General features: G+C 59.2%; 1 protein-coding gene across 1 annotated transcript in view; it reads left to right on the top strand.

Moving 5' to 3' along the window:
- The window catches only part of EEFSEC (eukaryotic elongation factor, selenocysteine-tRNA specific), a 110,562-nt gene that overhangs the window by 46,231 nt on the left and 43,333 nt on the right, over positions 1-20,998 (top strand). The window contains exons 3-4 of the mRNA XM_027523939.1: positions 5,877-5,973; positions 6,781-6,945. Of these exons, the coding sequence (XP_027379740.1) occupies positions 5,877-5,973; positions 6,781-6,945 (262 nt within the window). The remainder of the gene's footprint in view (positions 1-5,876; positions 5,974-6,780; positions 6,946-20,998) is intronic.

The raw sequence follows: 20,998 nt of genomic DNA on the forward strand, positions 1-20,998 counted from the left end.
AGGATGCTGCTAAGGGTCAATTAATACCAACCATTTAGATTAGGTAAATTTAAGGAAAATTCTCACGTACACCTTTCAATTACCCTTCCTATTTTAATTTATTGGGTGAAGGTCAGTCACAGCCTTTATTGCACATGCAGAGGAGACTGGCCTCTGAAGGGCCGCTGACACCTCAGCTCTCCTCGCGCAGCGCCTGGGGTTGGAGAGGCTCGGGTGCGCCTCCCAGGGCAACCATCTCGTGGGAAGAACTGAGCTGTTACCTCCACGCAGCTGAGAGCTCCCTTCAGTCCTTCTCAGGGGTCGTAGGGCTTCCCTGGTGGCTCAGCTGGTGAAGAATCCGCCCGTGATGTGGGAGACCTGGGTTCGATCCCTGGGTTGGGAAGATCCCCTGGAGAAGGGAACGGCTACCCACTCCAGTATTCTGGCCTGGAGAATCCCATGGACCCCATGGGGTTGCAACGAGTCGGACACGGCTGAGTGACTTTCACTTTCACTTTTCCTTTCCTTAAGGTCCCTTGTTAGGTAGATCCTCTGTAACAGCTGTTGCACACATGAAGCAGCTTTCTGTGTAGAAAGGAAAAATATGGACAGCCAACCATGTATGTATCAAAACCTAGAAAGTGGTAAAAACACGGTGCTTTATTTTTCCTATCCAAAGAGTAACTGAAAGAAACTTTGGAAAATAGAGGAAAGTTGTTATCTTGTAAAGTGAAGCCCCCAGAAGATTTCTCAAGAGCAGCGGCTGCTAATGTGTTTCACCCCGTTCCTGTCCTCTAACTGCGCCCTGCATCACCCCACCGTCTTCCACATTCAGAAGGTGCAGTAAGATGTGCATGGCACATTTGTGCGTTTATCCATCTGTAAACGCACGGTTGCGGCGTTGAACGCCTTCACAGAGCTGGGCCCCGTCACCGCTGCCTGCTTCATGGTCCCCATAAACCCTGTCCCACTGACTGGTCACTGCTCGCCTCTGTCCCCCGGGCCCTGCTGGCCTCTGCTCTGCCTCTGTCTCTGGGAGCCTGACTGTTCTGGGACCTCATGGAAGTGGAATCAGGCCTCATGTGGCCTTCTGCCTGCCCCGCTTCAGTGAGCACAGGGCCCCAGGTCCGCCCGCGCTGGGGCGTGAGTCAGACTCGCAGTCCTTATTTCTCAGGGCTTAGGCCGTGTCTTGCCTATCCGTTCCTCTCCTGATGGACGCGTGTTGTCTCCTCTTGGCTGTGGGCAGTGGCGCTGCTAGGACCGTGGGGTGTGAGCCTGGGGCGGCCTGGCTTGCATGGGGTGCCTTCTCTCGGTGGCCCTCTGGGGGCCGCTGCGCCGTCTCCCACGAGCTGCGTGAGGCTCCAGTCTCTGCAGCCACGCCAGGAGGTGTGATGTGGCGCCTCGCTGGTCTTGGTTTGCCTTCCCTGGTGACTGCTGTGGAGACTCACGTGTGTGTTGGCTGTTGTCCGTCTTCTTTGGAGAAACGGCCATCAGATCCTTTGCCCGTTTTTTAATCAGGGGTTTGGTCCTTGAGCTGGAGGAGTTCTTTACATATTCTGAAGGCTGAGCCCATGTCAGACTTGTAAATGTTTTCTTCCATTCTGTAGGCTGTCTTTTACTTTCTTAATAGTATTCCTCGATGCACAAAAGCTTTTCATTTTGATGAAATCCAGTTTCTTTCTTGCTTGATCTTTTTTGCCTGAGCTTCTGGTATCATATCCATGAAATCGTTGCCACATTTGATGTCACAAAGATTTTCCCAGTTTTCTTTTGCCTGAGAATTTTATTGTGTTCGTTCTTAAGTACAGGTCTGTCCTCGGATGTCGGCTATCTCTTAGGTGTGGTCTAGTTAAAGGCTCGCCTCCATTCCTTTGCAGACGCCCAGCGTTCCCGGCAGCGTGTGTTTCCCTTCTGTCCTTTCACGTGTGGCTCCACAGGCCCCTGTCTGTCCCGGCCAGCGCTGTCCCCGCCTCAGTCCCCGCCCCCGTGTGGAAAGCTTGCATCAGGAGGCTAAGCCCTCCAACTTTCTGCTGCTGTTTCAAGATTGTTTTGACTTTGGGGTCTCCTTGCAATTCCCATCTGAATTTGAGGATCTCCTTTTCCATTTCAGCACAGAATGGTGGTTGCAATTGTAACAGGGACTGTATTGAATCTGCAGATGGTTTTAGGTAGAATGGACGCCTTAACAGGAGTAAGTCTTCCAGTTCGTTGACACGAATGTCTTCTCTTTATTTAGACTCGTATCCAAGTTCTGTTGTTTTTGGTGGACAAGCCTTTCATGTCCTTGGTTAGCTTTATTCCTAAATAGTTCATTCCTTTAGATGCTGTTATAAATGGAATTGCTGTCTTAATTTCCACTTCAGATTGTTTTGGCTAGTATATAGAAACACAGGTGATTTTTGTGTGTTGACTTCGTACTGTGCAACTTTGCTGAATTCGGTTCTCCCCCTGTAAGCACACAGCTGTGGTCCTGAGGTATTTACCTTTCTGACTTGTGCTTTTGTTACTTAACATTTTATAGAGCAGTTCTTCGTGTGACCATAACTCTGTTGCTGACCCTTGGGAACGGCTTAAGTTTTCTTTCCTGTAAATAAATAATCCCTGATGAACATCTTTGACCAGCATTCAGCTGTGCTCTCTTTTTTCTCTCGAGAGAGTACCGGGTCACAGGGCAGGAGCCCTTCTGAGCCCTTTGCGCATCTCTGGGCGCGCTGACATTTCTCACAGGCGAACTCTAGTGTCTAATTTAAAGATAGATTTGAAAACTCTAAGATGGAATGTTGCTTCACTCTTGTTATAATGATATGTGATTCTTTAATTACTGGTAAGACTGAGCACCTTTCCTTATGTATGTAAATGTTGTAGTTTTGTGTTTAACTTATGCCTGTATGTTTTGTCTGCTTGCCTCTTGTGATTTTAATGCTTACTTTTTGATTTTCAGGAGTGTTTAATATCAATAAGGGTGTCATTAATTAACCCTTTGCCTGTCACATTTCCTATAAGTAAGTCTTTAGCATTTGCTGTCTTTCCATTTTATTTTTTTAAATGGCAGAAGTTTCTAATTTTTATGTAGTCAAGCTCTTTGATTATTTTTCTTTGTGATTTCTTTATCTCTGAAAGCATTTAAATTTACTCTTGCATAAGCATTTATCAGTGTTAACAGAAATAAAAATAGAAAGTAACAATGTAGCCGTATCTTCCAACGCATCACGTCATGGCGCTCTTCCCGCAGGCCCTGTCTGTCTCCCCCACACGCACGAGTCTGCAGTGGCTGTTATCACAGCGACGCTGTGCTGTGTTCTAGGCTGCTCTGTTTGTTTCTCCACGGAGGTTGCCGTCTGACAGCATCCTGGGGACTCTTTCTCCCAGACCTGCTCTGGTTCCCTCCTGCTTCTGTTCTAACCAAGCTGTCTGCTTACAGCGCCCCTTCCCTCGGCCTGGGGCGCCCTGCACGGCGCGTGCCGCACGCCCACTCGCAGCTGACGTGGTCTCCGGCGCTGGCCTTCTCTCCTGGCCTCCGTGTTTCTTCCTCTGTGGAGCGCGAGCTGATAGGCCTGGCCTCGGCGTGTTTGTTGTCAGGGAGCCTTGGACGTGGGGTCCGGACGTCCAGGGGCTTCGTGACGAGCCGTCACGTGCGGAGCACCTGCTGTGCACTCGGCTGGGGCTTCCCTCGCAGCCAGCTGCTCACAGTCACCCCCGGCTTTGTGTCTGGCTTGACTTGTGAGCACGGTAAGGAATCATAAGTGTCGCTCGTGGCCTTACTGCCGTTACTTTGTGTTCTGCTGTTCCAGACCCAAAGCTCGGAGCCCGCTGGGCACGGCTTTTACATGCATCACACACACACACAGACTCCCGTGGGTGCTCTTAGCTGATCTGAGGTGGGTCTTGCGCGCTGACGAAGGCCAGCCTGTGCGCAGTCAGCAGCTCTGGGCCCGGCTCACACGGTGAGGACCCACAGCGGCGGGGGCGGGGCGCCTGCGAAGAGGAGGCGCCCTCTCCACCCCACCCGCAGCCCGCGCTGCTGGGCGGAGGGGCTGTGCTCTGGGCTCTTGCTGCCGTGTCTGGCCAGCACCCCTGTGTCCCTAGAGCCCAGACAGCAGCCAAGCTCTGAACTGGGCAAGGGGGCCACCTGTCCCCCGGGAGCCAGCAACCAGGACACTCGGGGAGCTCAGCAGACCAGCAGGCCAGGTCCTCGGGAGCCTGGGAAACGGCCAGACACCAGCCCAACATGCCGTTGCGTTCTGTTCCAGTGCGTTGCCCAAAAGGGTTTGGATAAACAGTAATTGAATTTCCGAAAGCTTTATGGTTAATCGCTGGAATTCTCAGCGCCTGCGTTCCCCCGCTCTGCGGCCCTGGGCCTGGGGCTGGCGGAGCACGGGCCGAGGTGTGTGTGAGACAGGCCCGCATCCCGCTTCAGGCTGAGAGCCGGGCCTGCGCCCCGCTTCGGGCTGAGAGCCGGGCCTGCGCCCCACTTTGGGCTGAGAGCCGGGCCCGCGCCCCGCTTCGGGCTGAGAGCTGGCTTCCCCAGGAGCCGCCAAATAGGAGAAATGACACCATTTCTCTGGGAAGGGGCTCTGAGGGGCACAGGCAAGCTGCTGCTCGCAGCGGCCGCCAGGTTGCCGGTTTCCACTCTGACCGAGAGTCGAGAGCTTGAGGCTCCTGCAGGGGCGAGGAAGGCGCGTGGGAACGAGGCAGGTCACAGCGACACCGTGGTCCCCTTGCCGAGGAGCTCGTGCTGAGCTCTGGCCCTTTCTGCTGACTGAACCTTCTGTGGGCGGCTTCGGGTCTCTGTCGATCTGCAGGGCTCTGAGAAGGCTGGTTCTGATCGCGTTTCCAGTGCTTTTATGAGCAGCCTCTTTGACAGTCTTCACTCCACACTCGGCTGGTTTTTTGGTTTGTTGAGTCTTTGACATACACCTCGTGAATGCGCCCAAATCAAGGCACATCCGCCAGCATGCTTATCTCAGAGTTGTTGTAACAGTGAAGACTCTGAAATGTCCTGGATGAGTCCCACTCGTGGGGACAGCGTGTGCATCCCGGGCCCCGCAGTGATGCAACTGTTCAAGGGCAGAGGCGGCCCGGGTCACGAGCCCAAGCTCTGGAGGCGCCGCCTGCAGCCTGCTGCCGCTGATGGTGGGGTTCAGGGCAGACTAACTTGCCTTCTGAGCCGTTCCTTCGCGTCTGTAAGATGGTGACACTTTCGTCCTCATTTTCTGGGGTTTCAATGAGAGCGTCCGTGTCGTATTCTTGGCTTAGTCAAATGAGCCTATTGTTATTTTTCAACAGAGAAGTCTTTCTAATATACTGGCAAATAAACTAGAAGGATATGAAGTTGTGTGACTAACAGAACCAAAATATGGAAAGTAGTTCCTTGGCAACGCACGGGGAGACTGAGGCTGGAGACCGGATCACGGTGATGAGCCCAGCACGTGATGGGAGCGCACGCTGAGTGTCGTCTCTCTTCTGTGTTTTGTGTTTGTTTTCCAGTGGACGATGTCAGCGTCCACTGCATGGGAATCTTTGCTTAAAGTGGCCGGGCTCGGGTGGCAGAGGCTGTGGGGCGGCCTGCGGGCGCCCGGCACGTCCTGAGTCCCTGCAGGAGGCTGGGCAGGGTCCGGTGGTCTTCCCCGGGGGTCTTTACTCAGGGACCGGGCCTGGCCTCACTGCGCCTCCTCAGGAGGGCTCAGCAAGCAGCTTAAACCCAGGGCCCCTCTAACGTCTGTGGCTCAGCACCAGTTGCTCCTTCGGGCCTCCACATGGGGTCACCGGGCGGGAGCGTGACGGCCGGCCACCCCGCGGTCCCTCCGGCAGGGCGGGCACGGAGGCCTCCGTCGCGCTTGGCCCTCCGGCGGCCCCGGACATGCTCGGTGACCTCGGCGGGCCTGTCTCTGTTCCAGGTTCCGCGGCGCACCTGTCATACCTGTTGCGGCCAAGCCTGGGGGACCGGACGCCCCCGAAACGGAAGCTCCGCAGGGCATCCCGGAGCTCATTGAGGTACGTCAGCTGCACCCACGCGGGGCTCCGCCTCCCTGCCCTTCCTCACAGGGTTAAACCCAAGCAGAACCGGGGTCTCCACCCGCAGCACAGGCCCCCACCCTGCAGGGCCGGGACAGCATCCCGTTAGAGTGCTTCTGGTGGGGAGGTTGGTTGTCATGTTCCGGGAGCCGCACTGAGCTCTTCTCATACGTGATTGTGAACATTCGCAGTCACGTGATTATTAACGAACCTTGGGAGGCTTTAGGTATTGATCCGCATTTTGGCAGAAAAGAGCCTGGGGCTCAGAGGGGTTAAGTGACTTGCCCAGGCTCGCACACTGAGCAGGAGGTGGAGCTGGGGTGCAGACCTAGGTTGGCCGGCGGGGTTGGCTCCGGGGCCCACTTGCCCTGGGTCTGCAGACCTGGGTCAGGTGTGGCCACGCACGTGGCCTCTGTTTCTGTGATTATGCAGGGCAGACTTCGCTGACTTAGCAAACCTGTTTCTGGGTGAAGCTTTGGTGACTTTTTCGTCACCAGCTCCAGATCGCACTGGTCTGGGAAGCTGGGGTGGTGGTTTCTGCTGCGGATGTGTCCGTGTGTCCCTGTCAGAAGCCTCCGGGCCAGGCCTGCTCACACACTCTGGTCTTTTTCCAAAAGAGTCGTTACCACAAGACCAGGACTCTGGACCGTTCAGTGCCAGACAGCTCTTGACAGTGTCTTCTCTAGTGAAGTCAGGGAGGGGCAAAGTAGAAAGGGTCAGGCGGTCTCCAGGAGGGCGGAGGTATCGCCCTGCCCACCAGCGTGTGGCACAAGCCTGTCTTTCCAGCTCCTGACGTCCCAGATCTCCATCCCAACGAGGGACCCCTCGGGGCCGTTCCTCATGTCCGTGGACCACTGCTTCTCCATCAAAGGCCAGGGCACCGTGATGACGGGGACCATCCTCTCGGGCTCCGTCAGCCTCGGCGACAGCGTGGAGATCCCGGCCCTCAAGGTCAGTCTGGCCTCGCCCCACGTCCTCTGGGCCCCTCTCGAGCAGTAGGGAGGGGCCAGCCCCCGCTGCCGGGCCGGGTGCCCCGTCTTCCCTCTGTCCGTCCCGCCTGCAGCCTGGAACCAGGGCTCACCTCGGTGCTCAGAGCAGCGCTGCTGACTGGAGCCTCGCGGGCAGGGGTTCTCGGTGAAGGTGGGAGGCCCCTGGGAGCACGGGCCCTGAGTGAGGCGCCGGGCAGAGCCCCTCCGCTTTCTGCAAGCCCCCGAGTCAGGGTGACAAGGACGCGTGCGCGCTCATTCCCGAGTCCCTTGTGCCTCGCCGCAGGGATTTCACGTTAAACGCAATCAGACCGCGGCTGCTCAGGGCAGGAGAGTCTGGGGACACTGGGATGATGGCGCGTTCCTAGCGTCAGCCCTGGCGCTGCGTCCCCCGTGGAGATCTGGGATGGCAGCGGGGGGTCCCCGCCACCCCTCCTCCTGGTCCCTTCCGGCCCGGTGTCCAGTGGCCCTGATCCCTCCTCTCGGGGGCCTTTGTTTCCTGGAAAGGAAACATGGGTAGGCCGCCCCTCCTCTTGTCCATGGGGAACATGGGCTAGTGAGAACCTGCGAGGCCCCCTGGCGTTCCGGGCCCAGGGAGGGTCTCCAGTCCTCAGACAAGGCGAGGGGAGGGCAGTGGCGTGTCCGAGAACGCATCTCGGCCTGGTCCGGGGCCAGGGATGCGGCCCTTGGGGCTTCTGTGGGCCCAGAGGCTCATCTGCAGGGCAGGCCCGGGCGGCCCCTGGGATTTGTTGTGCTGGGTTTCAGACTTGCCGGGACCATGACCTCTGAGCTTCCACATTCTGCATGTGCCTGCGTGTGAGAGCCAATGGCTTGTCCACACAGCGAGGTGTCTTGCCCGGAACAAAGCACCCCAGACCACTCAGACCTGGTTTGGGGGCTTAGATGGCAAGACATGAGCTAGTGTTGAGAGGGGAGTTTTGAGCTCGTTAGAGTTAAGGCTGTAATGGGGTGAGGATCCGGATACTGGGAGGGGTGACAGCGTTTTGCACACGAGCTGGTGTGGCATTTGGGGCCAGAGGGTGGGCGGGCGTGGGTGGCTTGTGCCCCAACAAGCACTGTGCCCTCAAGAACCTCCAGGAGAGATGTGAGGCTCTCACCCTGGGCAGGGTGGGCTCTCCACCGATGACAAGCATCCAGCGACACAGGGACTCTCAGGGACGGGGTGTGTGACGCTGGGCGCTGAGACCGCGGCACTGCAGCCCGAGCCCAGGGGCGCGCCTGGTAGGGAGGGGGCGTGTGACGCTGGGGGCTGAGACTGCGGCACTGCAGCCCGAGCCCAGGGGCGCCCGCAGCCAGGAGGAATGGGGGGCGTCCCATCGGAGGCCCCAGGGCCTCAGCCCGGCCGACACCTGGGCCTCAGCCGCGTGCCTCCAGAGGCACAAGAGGACGCGCTCCCACTGTTCCTACGGTCGAGCCTGGGGCGACCCGCCGTGGTCCCAGGAGTGAGTGGGGATTTCAGACGACAGGCCTTAGGTCAGGAAGCTCTTCCCGCCCGCTGGGGCCTCGGGCTGGCCCTTCCTGTAGCATCTCAGACGGCTCACTGTCCAGGCTGCTGGTGGGAGATGCGAGCCTTGGGGCTCTGCAGGTGGGTCGGTGCTCACTGATGGCCAGCCCCGCTCTCCCACTCCTCCCCGTGACCCCATCTGACCTGGAGGAAGGCCTTGACCCAGGAGACAGTAGTTGAAGCCGCTTGGCTAGCGCCAAAGCCTGGCTCTGGGCACTGTGACCGCGTCCCTGGGAGCCCCCGCTCAGCATCACGTGCCCGGGGTTCTGGGGCCCTGCAGGGTCGGCCCCGAACTGGATGGCTCTGCCCTGAGGCCACAATATCCCCGTCAGACTTCCCTAACCGCCTCGGACGCCTCTGACCGCCTGAACTCCCCAGGCGGCATAGCCCAGCCCCTCCAGATAAACAGCCACATCCCCTCCTGGCTGCCCGCAGCCTGCCAGACCCCGGCCTGGCCCTGCCGCCGTGTCCACCCCCAGCTGGGCCCGTTATCTGAGGGGGAGTGAAGGAGAACCGAGACCACACGGCTGACACCCCAGGCCCTGCCCCTTAGGCTCCCGGGACCTACCACGCTCGGCCGGGGGCCCTCCAGTAAGGTGCAGCCTTGGGGGCTCCACTGGCGACGTGTCCACTGGCGACCCACCATCAGGGCTGTGTCATAGGACCCGTCGGAGGTGCCGGCCGTGAGGAAGGGAACAGGGACCCGGGTCGGGCCACGGGCAGGGCCCTCCGCCCTCTGCTCCACCGCCGTCACAGCCCAGATCCCGAGGGCCCCCATCCACGACCAGGGGGATGGTGGAGAGCGCCCCATGCCAGCAGGCCGCCTTGCCATTCGGCACTGCTGTCATGGGCATCCATGTGGGTCCATGCACAGGGAACGTGGGTCCTCTCCTGGTTGTGTGGGGACAGGACGTCTAGCAGGCCCCTGAAGTGGGGTGCATGTCCGAGCCCGAGGGTCCGCTGAGAGCCACGTTGGTGTGATGAGGAACGGATGTCCCCATGGGGTGTGGAAACCTGTTCAGTGATAAGGCTTTAGAGGAAGTTCAGATCTCGATAGCATACTCCTCCAGATGGGGTCTGCATGCAGGGGGACTCACGTCTCATTCAAACCCCACAGAGGAGGCACCATTTGAGACGACCCAGCGGCGTCTCCCCTGTCCTTGCCTCCGCTGGGAAGCTGATCCCTGGGGTGAGGCAGGTCCTACTTGGTCCTCCCCTACTACCTCTGCCACCCCTGCCTCTGGCTGGCCTCACCTGTGCCCTCCCTGCCCGCAGGGGTCTCTCCTGGAAGCTCCTGGCTGTTCCCCAGGCAGCCGGCCACGCGCCCCCACGTGTGTTTCTTCTATGGGTCCCACTGCAAGGACCTCCTTGAGGGCAGAGACTGCGTCCGCCCGGCTCCGCGCTCTCAGCACCCGACCCAGGGCCCAGCGCAGAGCAGGCTCCAGAAACCGTTCAGTGAACGAAGCAGCGGGAGAAAGCCAGAGAGAAGCGGCTGGTTTCTTAGTAGGCTTTTGATGCAGGTGATGACCTCAGAGGGCTGTGTGGACCCTGCTCCCTGGGCCCGGGGACAGGACCGGAGCAGGCTGCGGCCTCTCCAGTGTGGGCCTGCGTCCTGGCACCCCCCAGCCAGCAGGCCCAGGGCTCATGGTAAGCCAGGCGCCCGGGGCTGCAGCCCCGGCCGAAGCCTCTGCCTCGGTGCCCACCTCCTCCTCAGCCGTTTCCTGGTACAGAAGGCTCGTCTGGGAGGGTGCCAGGCCGGTAGGGCCCCTCGCCCAGCCCTGCCGGCCCGGGCCGGCCCTGCGGGGAGACGCGGCCCCCTGGGCCGTGGTCCCTCCTGCCTGCTGTCCTCTCGGCCGCTGCCGTGACCCTCTTGGTTTTATTTTCCTCGTTAAAGGAAAGTAGAGTGTTTCCTGAGTGTGCGTAGAGCCAGTGTACCGCTTACACTGAATATTTATCATTCTCTCAAGAAATAAAACAATAATAAAAACACCATAAACATCGCTTTAATCATGCACAGGCTTCAACTTGTAATAATTCTGGGGAAACGGCAAGTGAGAGGTCTCCCTAAAGTAAAGGCACTTGCCTGCTTTTGTTTGAAGTTTTGCTCAAACGCTTTATTGTATAACCTGTTCTTATTTTTTAAAAAATGCCAACCATTGTAGGTTTTTTTTTTTTTTGGGGGGGGGGGTCTTTTCAAAAGTACTTAAATGAGATGCTTCTGGGCAGCGGTAAATCAGAGTCGAGCCAGCCTTGGGGGACTGTGCCAGCCACAGTTAGGTCCCTTGCTTGCTGTCAGTGACCCTCATGTATGAGGACTCAGGCGTGGGTCTGTAGCTTAGGACATGTCCAATGGGTTATTGCATCTGCCTGCTCGTGCGCCCTCTCCTCCCGCCCGCGCGCCCTCTCTCCTCTCCTCTCCCGCCCGCACACCCTCTCCTCTCCCACCCGCCCTCTCCTCTCCCAACCGCTCGCCCTCCCCTCTCCCGCCCGCGTACCCTCTCCTCCTGCCCGTGCGCCCTCTCCTCTGCTCTCCTCTCCCGCCCGCGCACCCCCTCCTCTCCCGCCTGTGCACCCTCCCCTCTCCTCTCCTCTCCCGCCCACACGCCCTCGCCTCCTGCCCGTGTGCCCTCTCCTCTCCTCTCCCGCCCGCATACCCTCTCCTCTCCCGCCCGCACGCGCTCTCCTCCTGCCCGTGTGCCCTCTCCCCTCCTCTCTTCTCCCGCTTGCGCGCCCTCTCCTCTCCCACCCGTGCACCCTCTCCTCCTGCCTGTGTGCCCTCTCCTCTCCTCTCCTGCCCGCGCACCCTCTCCTCTCCTCTCCCGCCTGCCCTCTCCTCACCCGCCTGCTCGCCCTCCCCTCTCCCGCCCCCGTGCCCTCTCCTCTCCCACCCGCGCGCCCTCTCCCCTCCTGCCGTGCGCCCTCTCTTCTGCTCTCCTCTCCCACCCGCACGCCCTCTCCTCTCCTGCCCGCACGCCCTCTCCTCTCCTGCCTGTGCACCCTCTCCTCCTGCCCGTGCGCCCTCTCCTCTCCCGCCCGCGCACCCTCTCCTCTCCTGCCCGCACACCCTCTCCTCCTGCCCATGTGCCCTCTCCTCTCCTCTCCTCTCCCACCCACACGCCCTCTCCTCCTGCCCATGTGCCCTCTCCTCTCCTCTCCTGCCCACACGCCCTCTCCTCCTGCCCGTGTGCCCTCTCCTCTCCTCTCCCGCCTGCCCGCACGTCCTCTCCTCTTCTGCCCTTGCACTGGGGTGGAACTGTGGTCCTCGTGACAGGGCAGATTCCCGGAGAGCAGGTGACAGGTTCCCGCGTGAGGGTGGCGGGGGCGGGCCAGGTGCTGAGCTGGGAATATGCCTGCAGTGGCCCTGCTGAGAGGCAGCTTAGTGAAGGTGGCGACCTGAGTTGCGGAAGGGGCACTTTAGCTGACGCTCGAAGATGGGACGAGTCAGACGGGCAGGGAGGTAGTGGGAGCAGGCCTGGGGGGTGCGGCAGTTTCAGCCTGTTGAAGACGGTGGTGCCTGTAACGTGCAGGAGGTTCCAAAGGCCGCAGAGGAGAGCGTGTGCGTGTGTGTGCACAGGGACAGGCCACAGGGCCCGGGGGCTGCCGTGTGGCCCAGCAGGTTGGGGCACCTGGGTCCAGCAGGCGGCCCCGCAGTGGGTGTCCGAGCAGTGTGGGAGGCGGCATTCCCAAGCCCGGGGCTGGACTGATGGGGCCTGGTGCAGGGGCGGGCGCATCCAGCTCGGCTCCCAGGCCTCTGGCTTGAGGAGCAGGTGGGCTGGTGCGGCCATTGTGGAGGGGGAGCCAGAAGTCTGGGGTGGCGGCAGAAGCGGAGGGGAGCATGCGCTGGATTTTAGTAAGTTTGGGCTCTTTGGGGGCATCCAGTTGGAGGGGCAGTCTCGGGGCTGAAGCTTGGATGTGTGGGAAAGCACGAACTCGTGCACTGTTGGCGTGTCCAGCGCAGCCTGGGAGCCTCTGGCGAGGAAAGACAGCTGTGCTCCTAAAGTTTTCTTCCTGATGCCTGGAAGCACCCAGCCCTCCTCCTGGCCCTGGTGTGGGAGCCGTCCAGCTCTGCAAGGTGAGGTCTGAGAGGCCCCGCGCTGGCACCTCGGGAAGGAGGGAGGGTCCTCCCAGGGCTGTTTACACTCTCCAGGGTGACAGGCCCCCGGGCCGGCTTCGGGCGGAGCTGCCCCGGCCTGCCTCGTGCCTGTGCCGGTCTGCGAAGCGTCCGGCCGCGGGGAGGGCAGCCTACCCCCAGCCCCGACGCTGCCGCCGCCAGAAACAAGCAGGGTGACTGGGCGGAAGGTCAGGAGTTTAAGAGCTTGTTTTATTCGAGACGGGGCTAAGAGACAGGAGGGAGTGCGCGGGTTTATATGTGGATCCTGGTATTTGCTTTGAGCTGCGGCGAGTGGTCGGGCAGGGAGGGAGGCCGCCCGCCAGGGAACGCTGCCAAGCAGAGCTCCACTAATGTGATCCAGACGCGGCCCATCTCCCGCCTAATGCAGTCCTTGCGGCAGGAAGGGCCCGGCAGGGCCGCTTAACCCTTCAGGAGCTGCGGTCGGACCACGCTCAGCCCTGGGCCCCACCCACCCATCATGGGAGCCTGCTGCCCCATCAGGGTGCTGGGCATCTCTGGTCACTCGACTGCTGGACGCACCCTTCAGGGCACTGACCGGGGCGAGCATGTGGGAGACATTTGCTCAGGAATCAGGTGGCCACATGGTCTACAGGGAGGGGTGACTTGCCCAGGATCTCGGGGCTGGTAGGAGGCGGAGCGGGGTGGGACCTGATTCCCAGGTACAGCTCCGTGTGGGCCCGGGACCCTCTGCCTGGTCAGCGTCCCAGGTTACAGCTCTGTGTGCGCCCGGGACCCTCTGCCTGGTCAGCGTCCCCCGGTTGCCATGGGGGCTGTAGACCTTGCTTCCTGGGAGGACCGGCCACCACATCCATTCACCTGCCTCCCAGGGCAGCAGCCACGGAGCTCAGGGTGTCCACGCGTAAGCATCCCCGACAGGGTGACACCAGTGTGGGTGGAGGGACCACGCTGGGACCGCCAGGCCTGCGAGGGCATGGGTGCCCGCCGGTCTGCGCTGGGCCCTCAGCACATTCTGTGGGTGAAGGAGTCCCATGCATGTACGCGTGCTTCCAGCCGTGTGGGAAAGCGTGTGCGTGTACACGTGTTCGTGTAAACTGGTCAGGAGAGACCTGAGACGCGCGCGGCTCAGGGCTCTGCGTCGTGGGTCCGTCTTGGGGGGAGGGTGGAATCAGGGCGCGGAGAGGCTTCCGTGTTCTCGTCGCGGTGCTCGGCATTCAGACCTTTCCAACAAGCTGGTACTCCTGTTTCTCCTGTGGCTTTTAGGGAAGGAAAACCAGACTCCGTGGCGGAGCGGCTTCTGTCGTGCGCGTCCGTCTCCTCTCCCTCAGCCCCGGGCCCTCACCTGCGGACGGGCGGGCGGCCCGGCCCCGGCCCTGCTCAGGGGAGGCGGGCGGCCCCAGGGAGGCGGCCGCGCGCGCTGGGCCCAGTGCCGGGCGTCCTGCCGCCTCCTGTGCGAGCGGAGCTGGCAGCCCGGCCCGGGTCTGACTTGGCCTGCGGGCCCGAACGGATTTCCAAAGGGCCCGCCTCGTGAACCTGACCGTCTCCCGGAGGGGGAGCCGCCCCCACAGCGTCCTGTGCTGCCCGCTGACCCTCACTGTCCGCCGCCCAGAGGCCGCTGAGGGAGACGGTCTGACTGATGAAGCGCTGCCACCAGCCGCTGGAAGTGCTGGCCTGCCCGCGTCCTGTCAGGCGCGCCCGCGTCTGGCCCGGCGTGCCCGCGTCGGGTCAGACGTGCCCACGTTGGGACCAGCGTGCCCACGTCAGGTCAGGCGCGCCCACATGGGGCCCAGCGTGCCTGCGTCAGATCAGCCCTGCCCACGTGAGGACCGGCGTGCCCGCGTCGGGTCAGGTGTGCCCGCGTCGGGCCAGGGGCACCTGCGTCGGGATCGGTGTGCCCGCGTCGGATCAGGCCTGCCCACGTCAGGACTGGCGTGCCCGCGTCGGGCCAGGCGCGCCCATGTCGGGACCGGCGTGCCCGCGTCGGGTCAGGCGTGCCCGCGTCAGGACCAGCACGCCCGCGTCAAATCAGATGTGCCCGCGTCGGGTCAGGCCTGCCCGCGTCGGGTCAGGCGCACCCACGTCAGGACCAGCTCGCCCGCGTCAAATCAGATGTGCCCGCGTCGGGCCAGGCGCGCCCACGTCGGGACCAGCTCGCCCGCGTCAAATCAGATGTGCCCGCGTCGGGTCAGGCGTGCCCGCGTCGGGCCAGGCGCGCCCACGTCAGGACCGGCGCGCCCGCGCTCCAGCCCCCTCCCGGCCGCAGCCACGGGTCACGGGAGCCGCGAGCGCTTTTGAAGTACAGCCTAGATGTTTGGCTTGACCATGTCTGTTTGCTTAAGCATCGCCCTTGCCAGTTCGTTCGGACCTTCTCTTTCTTTTAAAAACATGCCGCTTGCCAAAGGTTATTTTGGATCTGTTTTTGTTTATCAGGTGAATTGTTCCAGCACGATTGGAAGCAGACACACGCCTGCGCCACGCTCGGCCGCGTGCACGCGCGCATGCACACACACGCGCACAGGCCCCGTGCACACCCCTCAGGGCCCTAGAACATACACGGCACACTGGGGGTCTGGGAGCTGCGGCGGGGAGAGTGCCGTCGTCCAGGAGCTAGCAGTGGCAGGGCTGTAGGTGGGAGAAGCTGGGCGCTGACCTCGGAGACCCAGCCAGGGGAGTGTGGTGGAGCTCTGGGCCCGAGCAGGGCTCCTGGCTAGGTGAGCTGCTTCGTGCCCCGGCGCCTGCGGCGAATTTCTCCGCAGACGCGTCTCCCGCCGTGCGCACTCGGGGCTGCTCAGAAAGCCCTGTCTGCTCCGAGGGGCGCTGTGCCCAGACGGTGGGGGGCTCGGCTCTCTGGGGTGGGCTTACCTGAGACAGGGTCTTGCGCGGAGGAGCGGCCTGACCTGGCACTGGGTCTGCTCCCCTCAGGCTGTCGGGGCCCCTCCGTGTCTGGACTTCGCTCTACTCCATGTGGCGTGGCCTTGGGCCAACTCCGGCTCCCGGGAGCCCCTCGAGCTGTGCTCAGTCCTCATTTCCAGTGACGCTGCATGGTCCCCAGGCCTGGGGTGCCGTCTGAGGCTGGACCCGGGCACTGTTGCAGTCACCCAGTGACAGGGCTGGGGTCCCCGACATGATGGCCGTGTGATGTGGCCACCCCCAACCCCCGGCCTGCAGGAACCCGCATCCTCCCCCAGCCTGGGACCAGTGCAGGGAGGTCCAGCCGGCGGGTTTGGATACCGCTTCCTTCCTCCCCAGATGGGAGCGGGGAGACTCACGTCTTAACGTTTTCTTCAGATTAAAAAAAAATGCTCATCAGTAAAAATTTGAAGCTTCTGTAAAGGATGTGGAGGTGACCTCCAGCCCCACCTGGGCCCCTCTGTGGTCACCCTCAGCCAGCTCGAGGGCGTGCAGACAGTGTGATGCACGTGTTTGGCCACATGTTCTCCCACACGCACAAGCTGTGCGCTGGCCCTTTTCGATATGTAGATGGAGAGATTGTGCAGTTACACAGCTGACTGTACAGCACAAACGTAATTATGTCTTTATCTGAGTTTGGGGATCTTTCTAGAATGTATCTTATGCTCCTCTCGTTCCTTGAGCGTCTCAGTCCTTCCTAGAACACTGCGTGTGACTTTCTCTGCACGTGATGACTCGGCTCATCTACTTGAACTCGTGGACTTCGCAGGGTTGGCGTTGACAAGTGTGGGCTGTTGGCTTCTCTGAAGGGAGCCCTGGTAGCCTGTCCAGTGGAAGGGGTCACTGTGTAGGCCACGGGGCTGCTTGCAGAGGGCAGGTGTGAGAGGGTCCAGGTGGGCTTCTGGGCACTCCTGGGGTTGCCTCATGAGGGGGTAACCCTCCCATTTGCCTTAACCCCAAGAGCAAGGGAACACTGAGAGGTGTTATCAGAGGAGGAGCGGGGAGAAGTCAGACTGCGGGACCCAGAGTGGGTGTGGCGAGCCGGCTGGTCCCAGCAAGGGATGGTGGAGTTTGGTCCAGGGTGGTGCCAGGAGAGAGGATGGCCATGCCCAGCAAGCGACACCCTGGATGCAGGCAGGTGGGGCTGGGAGAAGGTGCCCGCAGTGTGGGGGCCGTGGTGCCCGAGACGTCCGTGCAGACAGCATGGTGCTCCGACATCCAGAGCAGCAGTGGAGTCCGGAGGCCTCCTGGACGGCAGGTCCCTGGAGCCAAGGGCAGAGTGAGGTCATTTGAGGAGTTTAAAGAGGAGGCCTTGCTTTCTGCAGAACCGTGGGGCGTGCTGTGTGTATGTGTGAGTGAGGCGCCTCTGCACGCTTGCCCCCTCACTGTGGGCACCGCCCCGTCTCTCCGGCCCCTCTCACACCATTCCCAAGCCTGTGTCGAGCTTCGGCGCCTCACCTGTGCCTCTGTGTACTTCCTCGTAGTTTAGCCAACACCTTTACATTCGTCGAGTTGAAGAGGGAGCTGGGTGACATCTGTGAGCCCGAGAGTGTGCTCAGCCGGCTGCGTGCTTTCCGTCTGGAACGACGCAGACGTGTGCCCTCAGCAGCTGCATCTGTGCTCTGCCCCAGGCCCCAGTGGCGCTCACACGCCTGTGCTCCAGCTCCACCTGCATCCTCCGCTGGTGCGACTTTGCGGTGGGGGTGGCGTCCGTCCTGGGCCCACCCGTCATGTGCGGCTCCATCAGGACTCTGTTCTTCCGGGAGTTCCTGCAGCTCGCGTCGCCCTCCGGGGGCTCTTGCCCATCCAGAGGGGTCTGTCCAGGGTCTGTCTCCACCCCCACACTCTGGAAGCTCCCTGAGCTGGGTGGGGGCAAGAAGGGCCGTGAAGGTGTCCCTCCTGGCAGAAGTGTGTGTGTGAACTGCCTGGACTCTTTTTCACGGGCGATCTGTCGCTCCCACCGTTTGCTTGCTAAGTGTGTGTCATGTCTCGTACGCTGGGCTGTAGCGTGGCACCTCCTTACCTGCTGTTCAGCCGCTTGTCAGGCTCCTGTGTCTGCCGGACGAGCCCCATGCTGTGCTTTCTGAGCCCTTTCTTCATCCCTGGGGTCGCAGGCTGCTGCGGGCCCCCTGCCCAGCCCCGGGGTCAGCCGTTTCCACAGGGAGCCCACTGCTTCCCCGGGGAGCGCGGGACGCAGAGGCCAGGGGCTGGGGCTGGGCCATCCCTGCGCCTGGGCCTCTCGCCCACCTGAGCTGGGAGACCGAGTGTGCACGCAAGCCGTGTGCACACGTCTGTAATTACAGACACACACGTGTCTGTCCGTCTGTGTCTCCACCCGGCCACGCAGGTGCATCCAGACAGACGTGAGCTCAGTGGAGCCCCTTCCCGCACCCACCCGCCAGCCCAGCCCCACCGCCCTCCCTCCGTCCACCTCCCTGTCTGCTGAGCTCCTGTTGCTAGACTGTGAGCCCAGGCCCCGGGTGCTGTTTCAGTCCATGGGCACCCACTGGCCCTGAGCCCCCATCCCTGGCTGCAGGACGGTCACCGTTCTTGCAGATGGTGTGAGCTCTGAAAGCTAGCTTGGCAGATCAGGTGGCGAAACACCCCCTGCAGTCTGTCGTTACCTTAGTTTCTAACTGTTAGAGAAGCAGGTGACGGCTTCCTCCTGATGGAAGAATCCAGGCTCCACTAAGGTGAGCCGCGCGTGTCCCTCACTTGCACCGCGTGCGGTTTCTTTCCAGGGACGTGTGCGCTCCCAAGCCCTTCCCCTGCTCTTTCTTCAGATTGTGACACCTTGATACACACGTTGTCTTGTGCATTGGTTTTTTCCCACGGAAGTTCTGTCTCCTGAGGCTCACTGAGGACCCAGCGCTCCCTTCTTTCGTCCCAGCGCGAGGTGATAGCGCAGAGCCGCCCGCGCGTGCCCGTGGCCTGTGCTCGCCCCCCGCCCCCTGCGCCGCGGGCTGCCCCACAGCCACCTCCGCCCCGCCCATGGCCACGGAGCCCCCGAGAGGGAGTAAGCGGGACGCTGTCCTGCATGCGTGTCAGCGGGTCGGTTCTTCTGGAATGACTGCTCAGCCCTTCACACGCCTCTGTACCGGGTTGTTCATCTTTCTGTGGGTCTGAGGTTCTTGTTTATTGAGACATGTGTCCTTTGTCAGATAACGTGTGTTGAGGTGATTCCTCTCAGGCACTAGCTTGCCTTTTCATTTTCTTGATGATGCCTTTTGAAGGCTTTTAATTTTGAGAACTGCAGTTCATCGATTTTCAAATACATAGCTTGTCTTTTTTTTTTTTTTGTCTCTAAGAAATCTTTGCGTGTGCTCACCCCACAGTTAGGAATATATTCTGTTTTTCTTCTGGAAGCTTTATAGTTTTAGCTGTATATTCCATGTTCTGTTCTATGTCCCATCCCAGATTAATTCCCTTATATGAAATGAAGAAGGAATTGAAGTTTATTATTTTTTCATATTTCTTTTTCATTACCATTTATTGAAAAGATTTGCTTTTCCCATTGAATCTCAGTGGGATCTTTGTAGAGAAACATTAGCTACTGTGTCCGGTCTGTGTGTAGAGCCTGTTCTGTACTGTCCATCTTCTACTCTTATTCTAATCCCAGTCTGCCTTGATCACTGTAGCTTTTCACTCCAATCCCAAAGAAAGGCAATGCCAAAGAATGCTCAAACTACCACACAACTACACTCATCTCACACGCTAGTAAAGTAATGCTCAGAATTCTCCAAGCCAGGCTTCAGCAATACATGAACCATGAACTTCATGATGTTCAAGCTGGTTTTAGAAAAGGCAGAGGAACCAGAGATCAAATTGCTAACATCTGCTGGATCATGGAAAAATCAAGAGAGCTCCAGAAAAACATTTATTTCTGCTTTATTGACTATGCCAAAGCCTTTGCCTGTGTGGATCACAATAGACTGTAGAAAATTCTTAAAGAGATGGGAATCCCAGACCACCTGACCTGCCTCTTGAAAAACCTAAATGCAGGTCAGGAAGCAACAGTTAGAACTGGACATGGAACAACAGACTGGTTCCAAATAGGAAAAGGAGTTCGTCAAGGCTGTATATTGTCACCCTGCTTATTTAACTTATATGCAGAGTACATCATGAGAAACACTGGACTGGAAGAAGTACAAGCTGGAATCAAGATTGCTGGGAGAAATATCAATAACCTCAGATATGCAGATGACACCACCCTTATGGCAGAAAGTGAAGAGGAACTAAAAAGTCTCTTGATGAAAGTGAAAGAGGAGAGTGAAAAAGTTGGCTTAAAGCTCAATATTCAGAAAACTAAGATCATGGCATCTGGTCCCATCACTTCACGGGAAATAGATGGGGAAACAGTGGAAACAGTGTCAGACTTTATTTTTGGGAGCTCCAAAATCACTGCAGATGGTGATTGCAGCCATGAAATTAAAAGACACTTACTCCTTGGGAGAAAAGGTTGGAGAAGACTCTTGAGAGTCCCTTGGACTGCAAGGAGATCCAACCAGTCCATCCTAAAGGAGATCAGTCCTGGGTGTTCACTGGAAGGACTGATGTTGAAGCTGAAACTCCAGTACTTTGGCCACCTCATGCAAAGAATTGACTCATTGGAAAAGACCCTGATGCTGGGAGGGATTGGGGGCAGGAGGAGAAGGGGACGACAGAGGATGAGATGGCTGGATGGCATCACCGACTCAATGGACGTGAGTTTGGGTGGACTCTGGAGGTTGGTGATGGACAGGGAGGTCTGGCGTGCTGCGGTTCATGGGATCACAAAGAGTCGGACACGACTGAGCGACTGAACTGAACTGTGAATTTTGAAGTCAGGTCGTGAATTTTGAAATCAGTGAGTCTTTTTGGTCTTTTTAGATTTTTTTCTTTTTTTTTTTGGCCTTTCTAGGTTCTTTGCATCCATGTAAAATTTCAAATCAAGTTTATTTTTTAAAAAAAATATATACTGGAATCTTGATTGTCATCTGTATGGACTCCATAGAACACTGTGGGGACACTTGGCGTTTCATGAATGGCGACTGTTCCAGTCCGTGAACATGGCGTGCCTCTCCGTTGCTTCAGGCCTTTACTTTCTCTCAGCAATGTCTGGTTGTGTTCAGTGCAAAGTCTTGCAGAGTTTTAGTAAACCTATCACCGAGTGTTTTATCTGACACTGTTTAAACAGTGCTTTAAAATTTTGTTTGCTGTTAGAGTGAAGAAATAAAATTGGTTTCTGTATGTTGATCCTGTGTCCTGCAATCTTGCTAAAGTCAACTCGCCGAATCCAGTGCCTGTTTTGTGGAATCCTTAGAACTTTCTCTGTAAACAGTCATGTTTCCTGGAAACACATATGGCCCTTTCCTACCTTTTTTGCCTTAGTTTTTTTCCTGCCTCAAAGTAGCAAGAAATAAGAGAAGGCTGCTCCATGCCCACGGCTGCACCCTGCCCAGACCCAGGCCCCTGTGGGCGGGCTGTGCCAGTGACCCCGGGCGTGCTCGGGTG

This window comes from Bos indicus x Bos taurus, chromosome 22 (assembly GCF_003369695.1).
Source record: "Bos indicus x Bos taurus breed Angus x Brahman F1 hybrid chromosome 22, Bos_hybrid_MaternalHap_v2.0, whole genome shotgun sequence".
Lineage (NCBI taxonomy): Eukaryota > Metazoa > Chordata > Mammalia > Artiodactyla > Bovidae > Bos > Bos indicus x Bos taurus.